At 45.8% G+C, this 23,584-nt stretch overlaps 1 protein-coding gene across 3 annotated transcripts; it reads left to right on the top strand.

Moving 5' to 3' along the window:
* Window positions 1-12,455: 12,455 nt before the first annotated feature.
* Window positions 12,456-22,951, top strand: DDX20 (DEAD-box helicase 20). 3 transcript variants are annotated; one of them, XM_054512685.2, is made up of 12 exons: window positions 12,456-12,924; window positions 13,048-13,146; window positions 13,308-13,402; window positions 15,231-15,399; window positions 16,017-16,131; window positions 16,252-16,394; window positions 16,531-16,669; window positions 16,765-16,823; window positions 18,041-18,123; window positions 18,458-18,563; window positions 18,685-18,786; window positions 21,103-22,951. In XM_054512685.2, the coding sequence occupies exons 1-12, from the start codon at window positions 12,624-12,626 to the stop codon at window positions 22,260-22,262; spliced, it is 2,571 nt and encodes an 856-aa protein (XP_054368660.1). In that variant the 5' UTR covers window positions 12,456-12,623; the 3' UTR covers window positions 22,263-22,951. The 3 variants fall into 3 exon arrangements, with proteins under 3 accessions (XP_054368660.1, XP_045752919.1, XP_045752921.1); XM_045896963.2 differs by lacking the exon at window positions 13,048-13,146 and having other exon boundaries at window positions 12,459-12,924; XM_045896965.3 differs by lacking the exons at window positions 12,456-12,924; window positions 13,048-13,146 and having other exon boundaries at window positions 15,289-15,399.
* The last annotated feature ends 633 nt before the right edge of the window (window positions 22,952-23,584 follow it).

Genomic DNA, 23,584 nt, shown 5'->3' with positions numbered 1-23,584 from the left:
ACCACCAAAGGGTTTCCACCCCTGCAGGCCTTGCTCACTCTTAGAGCTCCAGCACCCAGCAGTGGCGGCTATAGAAGGCAGTGAGTAAACAGTGGGTCTATGGTTGAAATAGTTTTTGGAGTCAAGTTTAAGCCCCAGTTTTGCCATCCTGAGAGCTCCTGGACTGGAATCCTCTTGGAAGTTAAGAGGATGGCCGTACTTCACACTCCAAGAGATGCAGGCTGATCTCCTGGTAAGAACCTTAGACTAAATGGTTAGCACCCCTAGCTTGCTGACAGCACAGTCTGACTTGCACAAATGCTTTCCTTTTACTGGCCTCAGCTTCCCTTGTATAGTTAAACCTATGTGAGCCTAACACTTTTCTATTCCTTACGAAACTCTTAAGAAACTCTATTTTGACAATGATCTGTGATGCAGTCAGGACAAGAGGAATCCATCTCGGAGATGAAGACTATATTGTTAGCAAAGCCAGACTGCATTCTATCCACTTTAATTTCTAATTGAAGTATAGTTGACATATAATATGCTAGTTTCAGGTATATGACAATTATATACATTACGAAATCCATCTACTTTTAAAGTCAAGGAGATGGCAAGAAAAAAAAGTTGATGACCATAATCTCAGTGCAGTACTCCAAAGAGAGGTCCCAGACAAGTCAGAGGTGCTATTACTGTGTGGTTCCCACAGGATTTTGGAAGAAAATGGCTGTCAGACTCTTAAGTCCTTTCACGATGTTGGACCATTGCCGACTTGCCCTTGAGAAGGCCGACACTGCACCAGGGTGTGTGGGGCTCTCTTACCTTGCTTCTGAAGAGACAGCTCAGGCCGGGGCAGAAAAAAGGACTGCTGCTTCCATTTTTCCTTGTTCTTCTTCTTCTTCTTCTCCTCTTTTTTTATAAGGGTTTAAGTGGTGGAGGATAAAGCCTGTTGCCATAGTTATATAAACATGGGTAAATATTCCTAGGCTGAGGATGGGGGGCAGGGGACATGATTCATTTTTGTTAAAGAAGACTCAAATAGTTCAAACTCCTCTCTCCTGCACCCCGAAACTCAGCCTGGAGGGAGGATGAGATTATCTCATTTGAAAATGAAAGAGTATCTCAAAGGTCTGAGATAGGCTGTGAACTTACTTTCTCAAAGCCATCCAGTGCTGGGGTGGAGCCCTCCAGAAAGGCAGCTCGGCATTTGCCCCCTGCTAGTGGGGATCGGTGTGTGGTGAGTACTTCTCCTGAGAGAGAGGGTGCAGCTCCTGGAAACCGGTGTCTTAAGGGTGTCAGACTCATGGGGTTTGCCCAGCCTAGTCAGGGAGGGTGGCCTCCTCTGTCCCATTGCCAAAGCCTGGAGGTCCTGGCAGCAATGACTGAGCTCACAGGGAGAGGCAGAACCAGTTGTGTCCCAACAGAGCTCACATCCTAAGCGAAACAATGGAAACACTGCTGTTCTCCTGGCTCCATATCCTGTGGCCCCCACCTGGAGGTCCCCACCCACTGCGTCCTAGCCAGCTCTGGAAGATGCATCCCTGGGTGAGGCAGTGCTCCTCTCCCCTAGCAGTAGAAGAGCCAAGGAGCTCATACCAATGTGAGGAAAGACATACGTGGCCACACACAGTCTGGGAACCTCATCATAACACCCCCCTCCCCAGAGTGGGGTCTGTATCACCACTGCCCTCCTGCCTCCATGCCCTGTGCCTGCCAACAGCCATTATCCCAATCCCCCTCTCCGCCACCCCCCACACACACCTCCAGAGCATCAACAGGAAAGGCTGACCCTGGAGATAAACACGTGCTGCTGGAATGTGCTCAGATAGCACTGGGGAACTGTTGCTCTCCAGGCAGAGGACCTTGCCTAGCAGGCAGGCCCCGAGGTGTTGAGCAGAGACTGCGCGTCTGATTGTGAACGTGTCAGGGTAGTGGGGAGGGGATCGGAGTGAGGCCTAGCTATTCTTGAAAGAATCTAACTCCTAGCTTTAGTCCTCTGTCCCACCTTAGACAGGGCACTGGGTCTCTGCCTCATGCAATCCCAATTCCAGGCGGGACAACAGAGGGACCGAGTGGCCTATATGTTGGGAGGTCTCTCGGTTCTAAAGGAAAGATTCACTTTGGATTTCAATTGAAAAATCTTTTGACTGGCTGAAGGAATCAAAGGGTATGAAAAAAAAAAAAAGAGCTCCTTACCTTTCATGTCTTCAAACATGGAGTTTCGTTCTCCCCACTTAAAGACAGAGCAACTGTCTTGGTGGAACAAAGTCTCCCCGTTCCTTCTTTCTACTACCTATTCTGCAGAAAGCAGGAGGGATGTGCCCTAGCATGGGATACCAGAGATGACTAGAGCCACTGAGGGGGCGAGCTCCTGTAGCTCCCCATCCATAAACCCCACCATCGATTTACACTTAGTGCCAACCTAGCACCACCCTCAACCTTAACTTCTCTACCAAGTCACCTGCCTGCAAGACCAGGCCATCAGTCCTGCAGGTGCTAAAATTTCTTCGAGGGGCACAGAAGGAAAGTGTTGGAGGAAGAAATAGCAGTAGAGTACATTGGGAAAACTCCAGGTATGAATGGGCTATCTCTCTTGAACAACTCAGAGGGAATCGACTAGTGCAAATTAGACTAGTCCAAATAATGAACCATAATTTAGACCAGTCCAAATATGGGCGGCTACTGAGCCCTATTTTGGAATTATTTGCAGCTATGGATCTTGCACTTATGATGCCTAAGCAATGGTCTCGTTGCTACTCGGGAAGCAAATATTTCCATTTTGCAAACATTTACTGGAAAAGCAAGTATTTTTCAACTGCAAAGAACTCCTGAAGAATGTCAGGGCACGGCTAAGGGAAATGCTTATGCAATTTGCGCAAACTACTGCTTGCAGACGCAAACTGCACGGAAAAGGAGAGGGACTCGTTCTCAGCACTCTCCTGGGGACAGGTCTGCCACCGCCAACTCGGAGGCCCAGCGCTGGCTTCCCTGTAACCTTCCCTCCTATGGCCTGCGACTCAGAGTGAGCGCTCATTTCATTACACGCTACTTACCATCCCTGCGGAGCGGGAGCTTCAGGGAGCTGTGAGCAAAAACCAGGAGGTGGCGGTCTGCCAGGGAGGGACTTGTTAGCAAGACAGAAAGAAGGCTACCTGCTTCTCCTCCTGAGGCCATGGGTCCGGGAGATAAAGAGGTCACGTCTCAGGGTTGGCTTACTGTGTATTTGCTTCCAGCAGGCTTCTGGTCTTCTGCAGGGGCCAGAGAACTGTGCTAGCCCTGATCAGATGTCAGCCCTGGAGTATGGCTGGGGACCCAGAGGGCAGCCAGGGCCGGGGTGACAGTTGGTGCTGGGAGGGCTTCTGCCCGGCCAGAGAGGTGGGACCCTCTCCCTGGGGCTCTGTGGGGGTGGGGCCGGGGCAGGAGTCTACACCTAAAGAAAGCTTCAAGTTCCAGAGTGGAATGGCAGTGAGACCAAGAGGCACTTGTCATCGCTTCACAAATGAAGATGCATTTTTAAGAAGAGGCGCTGAACGTCCAAAGGGGTTTGGGTTTTACTGCTTCCCCCACCCCCTGCCCGCCTTTGGACAGGTTTTCTTTGCTGTGATTATTTCCCATGAATCATCACCCATAGGAAGTGACTGAAGCACTGGAGAGTGAATAATGAAGCCCCAAAATGGTCTTTTGTGTCTCTGCCTGGAGGGTTTTGGAACTAACTTGCATTTTCATCTTTCTGAGTTGGAATCATAGAATTTTGGAGCTGAGGAGGACCTTCTAGAGAGTCAGGGGATTGTGACCTCATGGAGAGACCAAATGTGTGGGTCTGAACCTCCGGTCTGTCACTAAAAATAGTGCTCGCTAACATTTACGGAAGACTTTCCCTGCATCAGGCGCTCATCCATTCTTCCCAAACCCTCAGAGGCAGGGGCTCCTGTTGCCTCATTCTGCAGATGAGGAAGGGAGATGAGCCAGAACTCCCCTCCGGTCACACAAAGGCTCTGGTTCTCGCTCCAGAACCCACACCCATTTGGTCACCCCACTGCCTCACCACGGGGCCTCAGACAAGTAATTCAACCTCTCTGTGTCTCACTTTTCGCCTCTGTGATCTTTAAAGTTTTAAAACTCTAACCAAAGTCTGTGTTTCCTGCCCAAGCCTATGACTTACAGGTCGGGAAAGTGCAGCCCAGAAATGCTAAGTGATTTGCCTTAGATCCCCCAGGTCGCGAATGGCAGAACCAACACAAGAGCCCGACCCGGTGGTCTTTCCTCCCCGCCTCCCAGGCAAGATGACCTTCCCCTCCACTCACTTGGGCAGGTGTTTCTAGAGGAATCCCACTCGGTGCCTAAGAGGAGTTCAGATGGATTGGAGATGTTGGGTTTGGGTGTGGAGAGTGACAACACCAGAGATGAGTTTAGGAGGCTGGTGGTATTTGTCTAAGTGCCTTCGACCTACCAGTCCATCTGCCCTTTCCTATCTTTCTCGGGTCAAGAGTGGCGATCCGAATCATGGGGTAACCACAGAGAAAGAGCATGGTGATACATCATCTGGTGTGGCACATATGCGCCCTCCCATGGTGGGTGATGTTCACAGTGAAACCAAACGTCCTCGTCAATCAAATGCTACCACCTTGTGCCCACTCTCACCCAGCGTCCTTCACGGTGGTTGAAAGTCTGCTCCTCTCTCCCCCTTCCTCCTGTCCCTGTTCCCCCATTGCGGGATTTGATCATGAACTGGTTGGTGTGTGATGAGTGTGCCCCTGGAGGAGGCAGGTCTGACCGTGCACTCTGGCAATCGGTGTGCACCGCCTTTGGAGTATCCTCATCCCGATGTCTTCCCTACAGAAACAGAGATCGGGGAGGGCTGGAGGTGTCCATGAACAAATCGATGGCGTGCACCCGAAGTGGGAACAAGGGCATCGTGGGTGAGGCAGCGCTCTGTTCACAATAACAGTGTGTATCCATGTGTTTGTGTGGGGGGGGGGCTCAGACACTCTGAAATGAGCTCTCACCCACCGGTGAGTGGAAAATTAGCTTTGGCAGGTGAGGAACTGGGTGACAGGTGAGGAAGCCAGCAGGGTATCGGTGTTTGCCTCCTACGATTGCTGTTGCTGGTGGGCTAACAATCTCTCGGGCTTACCCCCTCTCCTCTGAATTGTGATTAGGTGAAGTGGAAATGGCTCGGAAGAGCTTGGCAGTGTGGGAGGGTGACATGAGTATGACAGAATGGCCTCGTGACTTTTTGGAAGCTAGCTGTGTGCTTTGCAGGTGGGCTGCCCCAAGCCAATTGGGAATTGGCATTTTGCTGACGGCCCACAAAGCAAACTGTGTGGCTTACATTTCTCTGGTGGGTGGGAGAAGAAATAGCAGTCCGGGGACTAAAACCGGGGAAATTCTGCCATATGGCGTAATGTTGGAGGCGATGTGGGCCAGAAGCCACACAGGCAGGAGACCAGGGGTCTTGGACAGTCTCTGTTGCCCGTCTCTGCCCGACTCTGGTTGGCCCTGTAATCTCTCCGTGCCTCAGTTTCTCTAACTGTAAGGTGGGGCAGATAATCCCTCTGCTCCCTGCCTGTTGTAAAGGTTAGATGTGTAGAAGCCCTTTGAAATGTCACCAGCACAGTTCCAAATGTGAGGACTGGCTGCCGAGGGAGTTTGCAGAGCCTACAGGGAGGTAGGCGTCTGCCTCTGCGTCAGCCTCACCAGCCTGCGCTCAGACAGGTACTTAAGCATCGTACGTCCATAAATCTCATCTCCTATCTGTAGTCAGCAAATAAACAAAAGGGCAGGCCGCTGCTCCGCTACCATCTGATCTTCTTACCAACCTGGGCCCTGGGCCTCCTCCACCCCCGCCCGAGGCGATGATCCCTCTGCCCTCCCGCGTCTGCTCTCGGCCTGTCAGTTTAATTTAACAAGGTTGCGGGAGAGGTTGGATTTAATCAAACCAGTTGCTGTATCCCTTCTGCTCTGAGGTCCCTCAGTGTCACCACCGAGGCTCAGATTAGACAGTGACAATTACTTCTTCCCTGGCGCTTTCCTTCCCCTCCCTTTCTCTCCCTGAAGGGAACAAGGAGGCAGACCAGTCTCCTGGGGCCTAAGAATAGATGCAGGAGGATCAAAGGAGGGAAGCAGCCTGACCTGAGAAAGCCCCTCTCGGGCCTTCCATGCCTTGTTTAAGGCTGAGCGACAGCCCCAGGGATGGGGGCTAAGAGAATTCGAGCAGAGCTGCCTCAGGGAAGCCCAAGACTGCCTGAGGACAGAGCTGTGCCATCATCTGTGCTTATTGTCAGGAAACGGGGTGGAGGGTGCGCCGAGGCGGGGGGGGGGGGGGGGGGGGCGGGCGGGGGGGGCGGGTAGGTAGCTGACTGCTCTGCACAGACCACAGGCATTTACTCCCAGGGTCTCAGCCTGGATCCTGGGGGCTCCAGAGCTGGGAGACAACAACAACAAAAGGTGAGTCTCCGCCCGAGTTTCTGAGGCTCTGTTCTTGGCATGAAAGCAGCAGTGACAGGGGGCGCTGCCACCCGAACCAGGGGTTGGAGGGACGCGCGTGGAAACTGGTGTGGGGACAGCAGGGTAACTGTGGGGCGTGGCAGCACGCGTTGTGTATCTGAGGGTCAGTGGCTGGAAAGCAAGGGACGGGTCTCTGGCGCAGAAACCTCAGGGTGCAGGGAGTTTAGAGTTCCAGAGCAAATCGCTCTTCTTGCCACTTGACTCTTTCCTTTCCCCTCTTTTCCAGGAAGTGGGTGCTCAGCACCTCTTGCTCTCCTGAGCAGCTCGCAGGAGAGAGACTAAGGCCTCTGGAAGGGGAGTCCTCACTGAGGGTGATGGGAATCTTGTTTCCGTTTGCTCGTTTGTGTCACATTCTTCCATCGGGCTGGGCAACTGACAGGTGCCTCCCTCCCCGGGCCCCTTTCAGAGTCCCCCTCCCTGCCACTTGTCTCTCACGCACATATCCAGCAGACACCACCATCGGCAGGAGCTGAATATGATTAGCTGAAGCCCTTCCTGACAGCTCCGAAGAGAATCCCTCAAATGCATATTCTACTGAGTGCATCTCATTGCTGCTGACAGCCGCTTTATCAATTAAATTCCACATTCCCAGTCTTTGGAGACGCCATGAACCTCCCTACCTAATAAATCACAGGCCCCCAGTTATTGTTAAATGTCCCATCAGTCTCTAATAAACTCCCTGCCAACAGGGGCAGGTTATTTATTATGCTGCCTGGACAAGAATGAATGGGGCCCCGTTCTCACAAGGAGAAGAGCAAAGGTGACGCCCTCCTCCCTAAAGACTGAGGCCGTGGTAGTAAAAGGGGCAATTAATCAACGTGGGCCTTGGGCAGAGGGGAGCCGGGTCTGGAGAGAGGGAGAAAGACCTGGGGTTCTTTCCCGAAAGCCTGCCAGGCAAATGCCCAGGGTGGTAGGTGGCTACACAGGGCTCAGGGGTTGGGCTTTGGCTGCTTCCCCACCTCCTAATTCCCGTCTGAAAAGGTACTGAACATAGGGTCACCCCCTAGGCCAGGGGCACATGTAAAAATAGTTATTCTCCGTGTTGGGAGGTAATCACATAGGATTGAACAGATCACGAAACAATAAATTCCGTCCAGATGGCCAGATATCGTGACTTGATAAACTTCATATAACTGAAGTTTATTGATGGCAGTAGTTCACTGAGCAGACGAATGGAAGAACGCAGGAGGAAAGGTCCCCCTTGTCTGGGAGAGAGAGCGAGGAAACGCATGCTGAGTCAGTTTGCTGGATAAGCCGCTCGCAGGTAAGCCCTGATACTCGGAAAGCACTGTGCCAACACCTAAAACACCCAAGAGCCATCGGGTGTGAGAAACAGTGTGTGATATGGGCCTGCAGTTACCTGCCTCCAATTAGATCCCAAATTTAGACGATGCTCCACGGTCTGCAAGTTAAAACCCAAACCCCTCAGCTTTGTCATGAATCAAGCCCCATCCACATTTCCAACTGTATTTCTCTTGTTACATAACAGACACCTCCCCCCCCGCTCTGCTGCCGCATTGGGAGAGCACAGCACACTCATTTGATCGCCCTTATGGTAGCAGACAAGGTCCTCCATAACGTGGGACCGATATATCTCTGCAGGCTCATTTCCTGGTACCTGCTGCCATACTTGCCTCTGTTCACACTAAAGCTCGTGTCTTCCCTAAACTATTATGGTTTCGCAGGCTTCCACGCCTTTGCACAAACTGTTCCCTTTGCCCAGAATATCTCTCTGACTTGTCTGCTTGGTGAGCTCTCCTTCCACCCCCACTGCCTGATGAACTCCTTATCTATCCTTCAGGATCGGCTCAGAAAATGAGCCCCCAGTGCTTCATGGGACTTGAGCTTTGCCTCCTGGTGCTGCCGTTTTGGCAGAAGTACTAGACTCAGGGATTAGGTAAGGAATGATCCATGCATGGAGTTTTCCCAATAGTTCGATGCACGCTTTGAGGCACTTTGATTTGGGGTGGAGATGAGGAGGGTATAGGGAAGAAAGCTATTGCTCTCTGAATACCAAAAGCTGTTTTCCTTATTTTCTCAGAAGTTCTCACTCTCTCCCACATGACAGCCACACTTGAACTAAGGCCCTGGAAAAATGTCAGGATTGCATATGATTTTATACCACCTCGTGCCACTTGCATATTTCCTCCTTGATCGGGGCCACCTGTTTGCGTGTATGTTTCTCCTTGAGGGCAAAGTTCTGTTTATTTTGTCCCATTTCTGTATCTCCCTCACGGGGCTGATTCATATTAGGTGTTCAGAAGATGACTGTCAAAAGAAAGAATAAAGAAATGTTCGCGGGTTGAATGCAACTAGTATTGCCTACCCTTTGTTGCTTTGAGGGTTAAATGAGAAGAAGTTGCTGTAAAAATGGTAGTGCTTTTCTTTTCCACATTTTTCCCATGGATCCTCACACTCAGGGTGGGCCACCTTATGTCCATGTTTTTATTTCCACTGCTTTTCTCTCCTCCGGTACAGAAACCTCCACTTGGAAATGATCGTATGGGACCATTAATCCTCAGCATCCATCCCGAGTCTACGTTTTACTTGCTTTTCAGTGCATAGGAATCCTTCCCTTCTTTAGCTCCCAGGTACAGAAGGTGAGGAAAGGCTTTCCAAGGTAGACAGAATGCCATAAGAAAAGGCTGGGGTCCCAGTGTGATTTTACCCTGGGGGAGGCCGGGAGGCACACAAGAGTCCGACTCCTTACTGTGTATGTTACCCTCACAACTTACCCAGTTATTAAATGGTCACTTACCTTTGGGTTTTATCTTTATGGCACTAAAAGTTACAGCCAACAACATTATTAACATTTTTCGCTACTGAGGAAAACATTTTATTGGTTTGTGTTTTTAGCTGGAGCAATACAATTTATTCCTAGTAACATTACTACAGTATTTGTGTCCGTGAGACATCATAAACAACAGACACAATCACAGAATGCCTATAAAACTGGAAATGTTCTTTTCTGGAAGAGTAGTCTTTTTGTTTCTTTTGGGATGAGGGCTGGCTGCTTCATCAGTGACTGGTGTGAATTCTACAGAACTACTGCTATGTGCATGGAGACCCAGCAAAGACTTTTGAGCAAGATTCAATGTTTGTTAAGTCCACCAAGGGCCTGTGCTGGGCTGGAGAGCACAGAATGATAAAATCCCATCCTTGAGATGCTCATAGTGAGGGACGGACACGCAAACAAGTAAATAGAACACGGTGAGAGTGAGACTGGAGTTATTATAGTGTGAAGTGGGGGTCTGGTGTGGGAAATAAAAAAGGCTGTTAAAAGGAACAGGACCTGAAGCTGGACCCAAACAACCTAAGATACGCACTTAAGAAGGATTACTCAGGCACCTGTGGGTTGAGTGGCTGGGAGAGAGAAGAAACTCGGCAGGGGGACCATTCTGGACGTTGTTTCAACAGCTAGGATGATAAAGGGGCTTAAAATAGGATACATGCCAGGGGGACTGGATAGAGGAATGAATAAAATATGTAGAGGTCAAATTACCTGCCCTTAGGTAATTGTTAGAAAAGGAGAGGGATGGTAGATGGTGGGGTCTAGAATAATTCTCAGGTGTGGAATGTGGGGGTTAGGTGGGTGCGAGGCGGCGGTACTATGAGGAAGCCTGGAAAATTCAGTGCCCAATCCCAACAGGCCCCCCTCTTTCACATGGGCAGTTGACATTTTCTCAATGTTTTCTAAATTTCTAAGCAAAATACATCTTTGGGACCTCTTTCCAATGGGATCACCTTGCCAAAGGCCCCCCCCCCCCATCATTTGGAATCTGGGTACATGCAAATGTGTGAAAATAGGGGGAGAGATAATGATCAGAATGATGATATAAGGACAAAAGAAAAAGTTGGGAGTTGGACGTAGAATATCTTTGGGTTTTAAATTGTGAATAAGATTAGGTTCCAGAAATATTTAAATTTGGAATTATGACTAAGACTTGGTCATAGGAGCTTGTTTATTCAATATTAAGCACTTACTATGTTTCAGATCTGCTTTTTTCCCATTAGGAATACAGGAGAGAACTAGACAGGTCCCTGTCCTCACAGAGCGGGGGAGACAGACAATAAACACAATCTCAGGTAGTGGTAAGTACCATGAAGAAAAATAAAGCAGAACAAGGGAACAGAGTGGTGGGAAAGGTAGGGGAGCTCAGGGGATGGGGAAACTAGGTTAGATGATAATAATAGGTCGGGGTGAAATAGGTGATGGGGGTTAAAGAGTAAGCTTCTCATGATGAGCACTGAGTAATGTATAGAATGATTGAATCGCTATATCTTACACCTGAAGCTAATATAACACAGTTAACGCTACTGGAATTAAAATACATCGACATGGGGGCGCCTGGGTGGCTCAGTTGGTTAAGCGACTGCCTTCGGCTCAGGTCATGATCCTGGAGTCCCAGGATCGAGTCCCACGTCGGGCTCCCTGCTCAGCAGGGAGTCTGCCTCTCTCATTCTCTCTCTCTCAAATAAATAAATAAAATCTTAAAAAAAAAATAAAAAAATAAAATACATCGACATGGTTGGAACTGGAGGGTATTATGCTGAGCGAGATAAGTCAATCAGAGAAATTATATGGTTTCACTCGTGTGGAATATAAGAAATGGTGCTGAGGATAGTATGGGAAGGGATGGAAAACTAAATGGGAAGCCATCAGAGAGGGAGACAAACCATGAGAGATTCTTAACTATAGGAAACAAACTGAGGGCCGCTGCTGGGGCGCCTGGGTGGCTCAGTAGTTAGGCGTCTGCCTTCGGCTGGGGTCGTCGTCCCCAGGTCCTGGGATCGAGCCCCACATCGGACTCCCTGCTTGGCGGGAGTCCTCCTTCTCCCTCTCCCCCTGCTTGTGTTCCCTCTCTCGCTGTGTCTCCCTCTGTCAAATAGATGAAATCTTTAAAAAACAAAACAAAACTGAGGGTTGCTGGAGGGAAGGTTGGCGGGGATTGAGGTAACTAGGTGATGGGCATTAAGGAGGGCAGGTGATGTGGGCGCCTGGGTGGCTCAGTTGGTTAAGCGACTGCCTTCGGCTCAGGTCATGATCCTGGAGTCCCGGAATCGAGTCCCGCATCGGGCTCCCTGCTCGGCAAGGAGCCTGCTTCTCCCTCTGATCCTCCATCTCATGCTCTCTCTCTCTGTCTCATTCTCTCTCTCAAATAATTAAATAAAATCTTTAAAAAAAAAAAAAAAAGGAGGGCAGGTGATGTGATGAGCAACTGATGAATTACTTAACTCTGTATCTGAAACTAATGATGTACCATATATTGGCTAATTCAATTTAAATTAAAAAAACTTATTAAAAAATAATAGGTCAGGAACGACCTCTTTGGAAAGGCGATATTTGAGCAGAGACCTTAAAGGAAGGGAAAGTGGCAAAGACTGTCAGTTGCCACCCGTGAGATGGTGGTGCATAGCGCCAGGGACAGGAGCAGATTTGGGATGTCTATCAGACTTGAGTGGCGTTGCTGAGAAGGCAGATGGATGTACAAATCTAAGTTCAGGAGGTGTGAGGCCGAGCTAGGGCTTTGGGAGGTGTCAGTCGGGGCCTGGCTGCAATTCAGTGGACCGCATGGGCGCTCAGTGCGCCAGCTACAGCGCTGGGGCTGGGGACAGAGAGGAGTGAAGCGGCACCGAGACGGACACGGACCGCACTACGGGGAAGTCCTGCCCGGCCGTGCTCGGAGCTCCGGGCGGGCGGGGACAGGCCCGGCCGCAGGCGCCCGCCGCCCGCGGCCCGGAGGCGGGGAGCGTGACGCCCCGCGCGCATCACAAAGCCCGCGTTGTGAGCGTGGCGGGGCGGGGCGCGGGGCTGGGCGGGCCGCCCACGGAGGCCCGGGAGGCGGGGCGGCGCCCCCACCCTGAGCGCGCGGCGCCCTCTGCAGGCCGCCCGCGGCCGCACGCCGGTAGCCTCCGCCTTCCTCTCCTCCCTCTTCCCGCCTTCCTCGGGCCTCATTTTTTGTCGTTATCGCTGTTTCCGAGACTTCCCAAGCCTCCGACTTCCGTCCCCTCGCCCCTCTCTCAAGCCAAGGATGTCAGTGTCTTTCCGGGAGGACTGCCAATAAAGTTTTTCCTCTTCTCGCTCCCAGGCTCCCTCCCTCGCCTCAAGTACCGCGAGATCGGGCGGCGCGGCGACGATGGCGGCGGCGTTTGAAGCCCCCGCGGCCTTAGCGACGGTGGAGGCCGCTGTGCCGGCGGAGCGTGTGGCCGCTCAGCTCGCGGCCTCGGAGCCAGTCCCCGGGCCGGTGCGGAGCCTGCGGACGGCTCACGACGTCAGCGGGCCGCGGACCCGCACCGGGGACGTGCTGCTGGCGGAGCCGGCCGACTTCGAGTCGCTGCTGCTGTCGCGGCCCGTGCTGGAGGGGCTGCGGGCGGCCGGCTTCGAGCGGCCCTCGCCGGTGCAGCTCAAGGCCATCCCGCTGGGGCGCTGCGGGCTCGGTGAGGGCGGGGCCGCGCTCGGGCCGGGGGGGTCCGGGAGGAGCCCCAGGGCGGCCGCCGCTGCCGGCCTCGGCCTGCGGCCGGGCGCTGTGCGCCTTCGAGCCTCAGTTTCCTTTCTTGTAGAACAGAGACGCGGTGTTCAGTTGGAAGATGGTTACGGCCCTTGGTACAGTGGCAGGGGACTCTCAATTCGAGAAGACGAAGTAGAGGTTCAGGGAAGAGGCATGTGTCCGGATGTGGCCTCATGCTTTTTTGAGTTAACTACAAACGAATGCGCCAATTCGGTGATCTCTGGAGAACCTTCTGGTTCTGTGACTTCATGTTGGTGTTTAAGCTTCTTTAGTCAGTACCGGCTAGTGATGCATGTACCTTTTTCTCCTCAGATTTAATTGTTCAAGCCAAATCTGGCACTGGGAAAACCTGTGTGTTCTCTACCATTGCTTTGGACTCTCTCGTTCTTGAAAACCTAAGTACCCAGGTGAGTGTAGCTCAGAGGACCCAAAGGAGGGTATGTGGATTTTATCACAGGTTGGATGCAACACCAGTAGCTTCTGAGATGAATTTGATGATGACTGAGTTAAGCCATATGAAAAGTACAGAAACAAAGTAGACATTAAAGCTGTTGCGTGGCTGTGGTGTGGGTGGTAACCAAGGATCCCTCATCAGTGTTAGAGGTTTGGAAATTTCTGTTACTGCATCTTAAATAGATTAAGTCTGCCGTGTGTGTCAATTTTTTCATTACCTGAAAATACAGATAGGTTTTCTTTACTCTTTTACTTGCTGACCCGAATGTGGTAGGATTTAGTATTTGGCCTGATTGATGATAACGTGGTGCTCTGGCTGTTGCTGGCTCAGTGAGTGTGTTCTGTTGAGCTCCCATCTTCTAGGTTCTCTTGGAGTAGGTCTAAAGATGGCCTTACCCAGATTAACAAGCGATTTAGGTTTGGGGATCGTCTCTTCGACAAAGTTTGGCTGAGCCCATGTTATGTATAAACAGTATGCCAGTACATCCATATTCAGAGCTTTTTGAGTCTTATAACCACCAAATTCTGGGTTTTGCACATAGGAAATCCTTCTGCTTCCCAAAGACTTCAGCTAGTCTACTTGTGAATTTGAGATGTAGTCAAGATTTTGGCTTCTGACAATTTGGCAGTAGGTGAAATGCCAAAACGCTGAATAAGTTCCATAAACCAAATTTGAATTTTTAAACTTCAGATCTTTGTGTTCTCAAAGTAATACATATTCATTTTTGAAAAATTGGAAAATTCAGAAAAGTAAACAAGTACCAGGAAACAGCACATAATTTTACCTACCCAGAAAGAAACTGCTGTTAACTGTTTTGGCATATTTTCCTCTAGCTTTTTTTTTTTTTTTTAAGGAGTTTTTTTCTTCTCATAGCTGAGAACATGTAGTTTCACCTTGTCCTCCAGTTGTTATATTGCAGAGTTCTCACCGTGAGTCTCAAGGCTCCTTTTTCATGGGCCTAGATATCTGACCCTGATTTGGTCCAGTGGGCTTCCCTGCTATTCCTCAAGCACACTAAGAACATTATTGTTGTAAGGCCTCTACATTTGCTGTGTTCTCTTCTCGAAAACAGTTCCCCAGGTGTCACACAGCTAGCTCTACTCTGTGGTATCCATTTAGGTCTCTGCTCAGATGTTACGCCCTTACGCCCTACGGCCTTCCTAGATTGCCCCATTTAAAATAACTCCTTCCCTTCCTTGTCACTGCTCTCTTTTCCCTGTTTGATTTTTCTTTATGGCACTTTTCATTGTATGTCATGATTTATGTATGTTTGTTTATTGTGTATGTTCTTATACAGAATGAAAGTGCCATGAGAGCAAGGACTGTGTATTGTTTTTTTTCCTTTTTTTAAGATTTTATTTATTTATTTGAGAGACAGAGACAGGGCATGAGCTGTGGGGAGGAGGCAGAGGGAGAGGGAGAAGCAGATTCCCCGCTGAGCTGGGAGCCCCATGTGGGGCTCGATCCCAGGATCCTGAGATCATGACCTGAGCCCATGGCAGACACTTAACCAACTGAGCCACCGAGGCGCCCCTGGACTGTGTATTGTTGACTCTACAGCAACTTACATGTTGCCTAGTACATATAGTAGGTTCTTGTTTAATAGCATTTGTTGAATGAATACATAAGTGAATGAATGGAGTAGCTTCCCTTGTCTATAAAAACTCATCATTTAAAATGGTTGTTTAAATGAAAAATAGCTCACTGTAGTATGAGTGTGCCAATCACATGTATCATTTCCACTGACTTGTTAAAGGCATATATATTTTATGCTTTTTTAGATTTTGATCTTGGCTCCTACAAGAGAAATTGCTGTACAAATACATTCTGTTATTACAGCTATTGGAATAAAAATGGAAGGCTTAGAGTGTCATGTCTTTATTGGAGGGACTCCATTATCACAAGACAAAACCAGACTTAAAAAGTGTCATATTGCTGTTGGCTCTCCTGGTAAGATATCACTCTGTTTATAACTGGGGCTTTTAAGGAACTGAACATTTTTCATATAAGTAATATAATTAAGTTAAGAATATGGGAATCTTTAGTAACTATGATAATTATTTTGAGGATTATAAATGAAGAGGCTTAGACTAGTGAGGTATAGACACGTGACTGGATTACCAAGAGGACTTGTGAAATCTCCATAAGGATGTTTAAGCACATGTATGGAATTGGCTTCTGAGAAGAGGAGGAATGAGATGATTTTCAGGAAGCCTTTCTAAGCCATAGATTGGGATTATTCTTTGCTTCTCTATTAATCATTCAGTCGTGAATCACTCAAATCAGAATTTAGTATTCAGGGCCTTAGCATTCAGTCTTTTTTGATGAGAACAGTGTTATGATCCATACTTATTGGTGGTGAAATGTGAGGGAAAAATAATGGATTTAGGCAAGATCAGAACTCAGTTTCTGATTTGTGGTTCAGTGTATAAATGCATAATAATGAGGGTCAGGTCAAGAAGGTCAGCAGTATGAACGGTGAGTAAGTAGGCTAACAACATTGACTGAGATGTGCACACATTCAGTGCATCTTAAATATTTTCAATATGCTTTTTTCTGGAATTTAGGCAGAATTAAACAACTGATAGAACTTGACTACTTGAACCCAGGCAGTATACGTCTCTTTATTCTTGATGAAGCCGATAAGCTTTTAGAAGAAGGCAGCTTCCAGGAGCAAATAAAGTAAGAGAAATAACTTGCTTGACTATTAAAATGGTGTCCTAAAGTGTCTATTTTTAGCTTTTCCAGGTGCTAATTACTGGGATTGGTTTCCGTGGTATGTATTTCTCTTCTGTTTTGCAGCTGGATTTATTCTTCCTTGCCTGCCAGTAAACAGATGTTGGCAGTGTCAGCTACCTACCCTGAATTTTTGGCTAATGCTTTGGCAAAGTACATGAGAGATCCCACTTTTGTAAGACTAAATTCCAGTGATCCGAGTCTCATAGGTGAGTATAGATATTGGATACTTACATTCCTGGTTTGTGATATTCTGGAGCTTTCCCTTGCCTAGTTGGCTGTTGTTTTCATATTTGCTGTAGCAAATATGTTTGTTTTAACAGAAGACTTTTGACTTCTTTCTAGGTTTGAAGCAATATTACAAAATTGTCAATTCATACCCTTTGGCCCATAAGATTTTTGAGGAAAAGGCTCAGCATTTACAGGAACTATTCAGCAGAATCCCGTTTAATCAAGCCTTAGTCTTTTCTAATTTGCACAGCAGGTAATGTACCTTAAGAGGTCACCTGGAGAACTGGTGAAATAAAAGGTGTAGGGCCATATTTATAAAATTGTAACCCTCTATGTTATTTTTCATAGAGCACAACATTTGGCAGATATCCTTTCTTCTAAAGGCTTTCCTGCTGAGTGCATTTCAGGTAAGTTCATCTCTTACTTTACTCTTTGTTTAGTGTTCTGACTTGAAGCCTGTCCAAAGTCAGGAGGAAGAAATACTACTTCGTGAGTTGTCTTGAGTGTGAGGTTACACTGAGTCTCCAGAGTAAAGGAGATTTCAGGTGAATATTTCATTGGGATTTGATATATCGATATCCTTGTTGTTTAAGAAGTAACTTGGTATATAATATGAAATTAGGAAATTGGAATGGATTGTCCATAAAGAACTTAATAATTTTATAAAGTTTGTCTTTGTCATCTTCAGAGAAAAATATTTTGCTTCTTTCCGTAATCATTGTAAAAATGCTAAGAATTGCTACTGAATTAACTGCTTTAAGGTCTTGTGGAAGGCAAAGATGATTCTTCTTTTTAAGATTTTATTTTTAAGTAATCTCTATATCCAATATAGGGCTCGAACTCACAACCCTGAGATCAAGAGTTGCATGCTGTACCCACAGAGCCAGCCGGGTGCCCCAAGATGATTCATTTTTGACACATAGCTAAATTATTGCTGCTGATCTAATAGGAATGAAAGATTTAAAGGAATTTTTGATCAGTGAGCTCCTTTTTAGAATTTTCATTGATAGCTTAGTTTTTAACCTGTTAGCCTAAGCTTGTCTAGTCTTTATATATCATGAGATACTGGGGAGACTTTATTAATGGACAATATTTTGACCATAGATCACACTTCAAAACAAAATTTATAAACAGCTAATTATAGCAATTTTATTTTCCTAAGAATTACTCTACTTCATGTGTAACTTTGCAGATACAGTGTTATAGCTGCAGGCATAACCTAGTCACCATTTAAAATTAATTTTTGAATTTCAAGTTGACTGCCTAACCAGATGTTTTTTTTTTTAAAGAGTTTTTAAATTTATTTTTTGACAGCGAGAGAGGGAACACAAGCAGGGGGAGCGGGGGAGGGAGAAGCAGTCCTCCCGCGGAGCACAGAGCCTGACGCGCGGCTCGATCCCAGGACCCTGGGATCATGACCTGAGCTGAAGGCAGACGCTGAAGGACTGAGCCACCCAGGCGCCCCCTAACCAGATTTTAAAAGATTCTGACTTTAGGTCTTAACCTAGATTTGCACGTAAGGAGAGAATTAACTTTGTTTGGTAGTTATGATTTCTGCTTTTTGTGGACTTGATAAATATGTATTAGCTTGTTTTTATATGACTTTCTTTTTGGGTGTTTTTAGGCAACATGAATCAGAATCAGCGTCTTGATGCTATGGCCAAACTGAAGCAGTTTCATTGCAGAGTCCTCATTTCCACAGATTTGGTAAATTGCCTGTTCAGTTTGGGTGACTAATCCATCCTGACTTGGGCTCTATTATCAGATGCACAGGTTTCATTTATTATTTTATATGGGTGTATCTGATAAGAATACCAGAAGGGAATTGTCTTTCCAGTGCTGGGGAATTTGCTTTCTTCAAAGTCTTTTATATTTTCATGTTTATTCTTGAAACTAGTCATTAGAAATGAATTTCCTTTTCCTTTGCTCCTAAATATCCTCCTGGTCTTAACTTGGCTCTTGGTTATATTAGAGTAAGCGGGTGTACGTTGGTGCCCATGTAGCAGTTAACGCAAACACTTCTTCTCTTCTTTAATTTAAGACTTCCCGTGGGATTGATGCTGAGAAGGTGAACCTGGTTGTAAATTTGGATGTACCATTGGATTGGGAGACATATATGCATCGGATTGGCAGAGCTGGCCGTTTTGGTAAAAAAAAAAAAAAAGAAAAAAGTTTGGCTGCTTTCTTTAGGAGGAAGAATTACAAATATGACAGGTGGAGTGACACGTATGTGAAATTGATCTACATAACATTCCCTCTGTGCTTTAGGTACTTTGGGGTTGACAGTGACCTACTGTTGTCGGGGAGAAGAAGAAAACGTGATGATGAAAATTGCCCAGAAATGTAACATCAACCTTCTTCCTTTACCAGGTACATTTTGTCTATTTCATTTTGCCATCAGAAGAATAATCGTATTGGTGATAGGCCTCATAAAAATAATAGCTGACACGGAGTACTTAGGATGTGTTGGGTCCCGTTCAGTATGTTAATTCCTTTAACTCTTGCCACAATCCTGTGAAGTGCGTGCTATTATAATCGACTTTTTGTGAATGAGGATATTGAGGCATTGAGAAGTTAAGTAATTTGCCTAAGTTCTTATAGCTCATAAGCAGCAGGGAGAAGATTGTAAGGTAATTCCTGGCACATGAAAAATGTTTTACTACTGTATTAGCTCTATATTTTAGTTTGTAGCCTTGCAATTTCATTTTATTCTTTTATATAACGGGGCATATATTTTATTACTTTTGTCACTTTAAAGGTAATTCTTGCCATATTCTCCTTTGTCACCATGAGGAAGGAGTAGTATCTTTAATTTGAATGCTATTTTGAAAATTTTGGAGTGTTTTCTTTCTTTTCTTTTCTTTTTTTTTGAGTTTATTTATCTACTTACTAAGTAATCTCCACACCAGCATAGGGCTCAAACTCATGACCCCGAGATCGAGTTGAATGCTCTTCCAACTGAGTCATCCAGGAACCCCTGCTACAATGTTCTCTTTTGATTTTAGTGACTCATTTGTCAGGCTGATTTTTTTAAGTGCCACCTGGGAAATTGCATGTCCAAGACTATTGATGATCTCTTGAAAATTTAAAAAAAACTGTCATGTAGAAATGTGGTTTATTTGCTACATTTGTTAATGTATGCAGTGTTAGTGTGTGTGTGCACGTATACACGTGTATATGTAGATACGTGTGTATATATATACACAGATACATACTTATATAACATATACGTGATCTTCTAGAATATGGGATATGTAGTTATTGAATAAATACAGCGTGGAATATTTTATTTATATATAACTTCTTTAGTGATTTTTATAAAGCTAGACTAAGCACATGTCTGGGAATTAGTTCTGGCTTTATAATAACTCATTTTTTAATCTTTTCACAAATTTCTTTAATTGCTCTAAGCTTGTGTTCTGATTTAGAAAATATTTGTTTTTAGAAACGGTCTGTAGGTTCTTTGTCAGTTTTAAGACACTACAGTATGTTAATTCTATGTGTAAGTCTATTGGTAACCTGTCAAATGATTATAATGTGGAAAAAATAAATTGAAAATTGGTATAAGAGGGTTAAGACTTTGCGTAGGATTCAGTATCATAGCATTTAGTGATAAAAAGAAAATTTGCCTTTGGATATTGGAAAATGACTTATTTGGATCTTTATGTAATGTTAACAGAGCCCTGAAATCATGAGAAAGTGTATTTGTGGTGTTAGACTTATATTGGACTAGGAACTTGTAGGCTGCTCAGATTAAGTACCTGGGGCAGGAGTGGGAGAGAAATTGGCCTGTTTTATAGGTGTTGGCAAGCAAAGGATATCACCTTAGTAGGAATCAAAGTTCTAGTCAGAGGGTCTATTCAGCCAGAGATCAAGAGCCCCAGCTGAAGAGTCCTGATCCAAGGGATTAGGTAGTGGGTACATATACATGAGCACCAGTAGCAACAATAAACAGGCAAGACCTGTGTAAATCATGGGCTCTGTATGTTTTGTGTGCCTAAGATGAAAACTGATCACACTTTGGGAAGGTCAGAGTGTGCAGGTGGAAGCGAATTGTCCCACCTGGATGGAATAGGAAATTTAGAGAGTTGGAGCCAGCAAATTTTTTAAAACTTACAAGTGCTGTTGAGACCATAGATCTTTTTTATAGTCATCTAACTTTTTCCCCTGTAGAGGTTTTTCTCCACTGTTGGAGGCAGTGATTTCTCCCTGTTGGGAGTATAGAGGGACAGATTTACTTGGGTGCAGAGTTGCAATTGTAATATTTCCCAGCTGATAAGCTTTGGGGGGAGCACAATCCGTTTTCTAATATCTTGTTTTGCTGTTGGCATTAGTGAGATCAAGGGGAGGAGTTGGGGAGAGTGAGGAAGGAAGAGATGGGAGAATTGCTGAAGCCTTGGACCTTACTCCTAGTGTAAGCTCTTTTTGAGTGGGAGGTATGGGGGGTAGATATTGCTTGTGGATATGGGATGGGTCTTGCATATTTGGGGGCATATTTCTTTACTGCAAGGATTGTTTAGATCTTTAAAGATACTAATATAATGTAATCCTTAAGCTTCTTGGTATATTATTAGTATATTTTATTTCTTAACCTTATTTGACCGTGGAAAGCTTTATGAAGTCATTCAAAAATTGCTGATCTAGAGCAGCTCACACTTTTAATATTCTTCTGTTCCTTTTATGTAGATCCCATTCCTCCTGGTCTAATGGAAGAGTGTTTGGATTGGGATGTGGAGGTTAAAGCTGCTATGCATACGTATGGCTTAGCAAATATACCTACCCAGCCCTTAAAAAAGCAGATCCAAAAAATGGAGAGAACCTTTCAAACTCAGAAAGGTCATGGTAACCACGTGGCTTCATCTAAAAATACTTCTGTATCTTCACTATTAGTCAAATCAAAAAATAATCCTAAACAGAAGCTTCCTGTGAAAAGCCACTCAGAGTGTGGAGTCATAGAAAAAGCAATGTCACCAAAAGAAGTGGGCTGTGGCATACAATTGGAAGAGCAAATGAAGAATCCTGTTGAGATCTCTGTTGAAAACTCTACCAGTCAGCACCAGGTCAAAGAAGCTTTACCTGTGTCACTGCCCAAAATTCCTTGTCTGTCTTCCTTTAAAATCCACCTGCCATACTCTTTGACTTTTACAGAATTGGTGGAGGATTATGAACACTATATTAAAGAGGGGTTAGAGAAGCCTGTGGAAATCATCAGGCATTACACAGGTCCTGGGGATCAGACTGTGAATCCTCAAAATGGTTTTGTAAGAAACAGAATTCGCGAGGAGAGAGTGCCAATATTGGCAAGTAGTAGTCAGTCTGGAGACTCAGAGAGTGACAGTGATTCTTACAGCTCGAGGACTTCTTCCCAGAGCAAAGGAAATAAGTCCTACTTGGAAGGCTCTTCAGATAGTCAGCTGAAAGACTTGGAATCCACTCCTGTGGTTGGCCCTATCTCTTTGGAACAACCTCTGAATGGAGACGACACCCCTCATCCAGCAGAGTATCAAGAATCACCTGGAATCCAGACAAAGGCCAGGCATAAAGAGGGGGCTAACCAGAGAGCTAAGCAGAGCCGGAGAAACCCTCCCAGGCGGTCTTCCTATCGAGCGCAGGCAGAACCTCAGGAAGATGGTTGGTATGACTGCCACAGGGAAACACATCCAAGTTTTTCTGATGCCTATCAGGATTATGAGGAATACTGGAGGGCTTACTACAGGGCATGGCAGGAGTACTACGCTGTTGCCTCTCAGTCGTATTATTGGAATGCTCAGAGGCATCCAAGCTGGATGGCGGCTTATTACATGAATACCATTTATCTCCAAGAAATGATGCGAGGCAACCAGTGATTGTAGGCGGTACCTCACCCCATCCAGAAACACCAATGAGCGATACCTTTGGATAGCCAACCTCCTTGGCCTGTATAGTAGAGTGGCATTTTTGAGGAATTTGAAACGTCTTGAGGCTTCCCGCTGGGACACATCTATTTTTCAGATTGTTTTGACATACCTGATCAGGTACATTATCTTTTTTTTTTTGTTTTTAAGAAACTTCACGGATCAGATTCTTGAAGGAAAATTTTGGGGACACAGAGCTAAAAGTCCTAGGATGCCATTTTCTGTAAGCCATTTGGAAAAGAAACATTTAAAAAGACTTATACCACTGCTTACTTTAAAAAAATAAAAACAGTTGAGATTTAAAAAATAATGTTAGTTTATGCTGTGGAGTTCTTGACAAAAGGCTTGGACTGTATTTCCATAGAGGTGTGTTCTTGTAGAAATCTGTAGCATGGTAGATCAGAAAATCCCCTCGCCTTTTATATTTAGGCAGGAAGGAATAAAATATTGCTTCAGACTTTTCCAAAGGTACTTGCCTTCATGCTCTTTGCTTCCAGTAAAAATATTTTTTACCAGTAAAAATGCAAACTTAGTCAAATGTTTATTGACATGTTTATTGTTCATCTTTTGAATGTCTTTTGTTTTTAAGATTGAAAAGCTGTCTATGTTTTTACTGTGCATTAAATAGCTGAGGATCATCAGTGGCTGTCTTATTTTTGTTTCTCAAGAAAAGGAGTAACTCTTACTCTTTGTTGGTTCTTGGATCCTCTTAGGGGTCTGATGAAAGCTATAGATTTGTAGAGTTTCCATTCTGTAAACAGGAACTGTGTATGTAATTCCAAGAGGTTCACAGACCTTCTGAAGCCCATCTATGGAACCCAGATTAAGAACTGCACTACTCTGCTGGGAGGCTAAGGGAAAGGTCTAGGTCTTTAAGTATTTTTTGGAAGCTGGAACTCAGTTCTGTTCAGACTCTTCCCACAGTGTGTCCTGATCTTATGTCTTCTAGAAATTTCCCCCCAGTTTTTACTTTTAATGTTTTTAATGTAAATTTTCTCCCAGTTTCTGCTTTTAATGACACCTAGTAGGGAGCATCTCATTTTTCTGAGATGGTGCATCTATAAATTACAATTTAGAAAAAATGTAATTGGAAGTTACAGCAATGCCCCCTTATCCGAGATTTTGCTTTCTGCGGTTTCAATTACCTCCAGTCAACTGTGGTCCAGAAGCAGATGATCCTTCTGACATACTGTCAGGCTGGTAATAGCCTAATGCTATGTCACAGTGCCTACATCATTCACCATCACGTGGGCATTCTATCAGCTCACATCATC

The sequence above is a fragment of the Mirounga angustirostris genome, unplaced genomic scaffold (genome assembly GCF_029215605.1).
Source record: "Mirounga angustirostris isolate CCGP_5_RB_7025 unplaced genomic scaffold, mMirAng1.0.hap1 SCAF_4, whole genome shotgun sequence".
Lineage (NCBI taxonomy): Eukaryota > Metazoa > Chordata > Mammalia > Carnivora > Phocidae > Mirounga > Mirounga angustirostris.
This window is presented reverse-complemented; position numbering and strand designations above follow the sequence as displayed.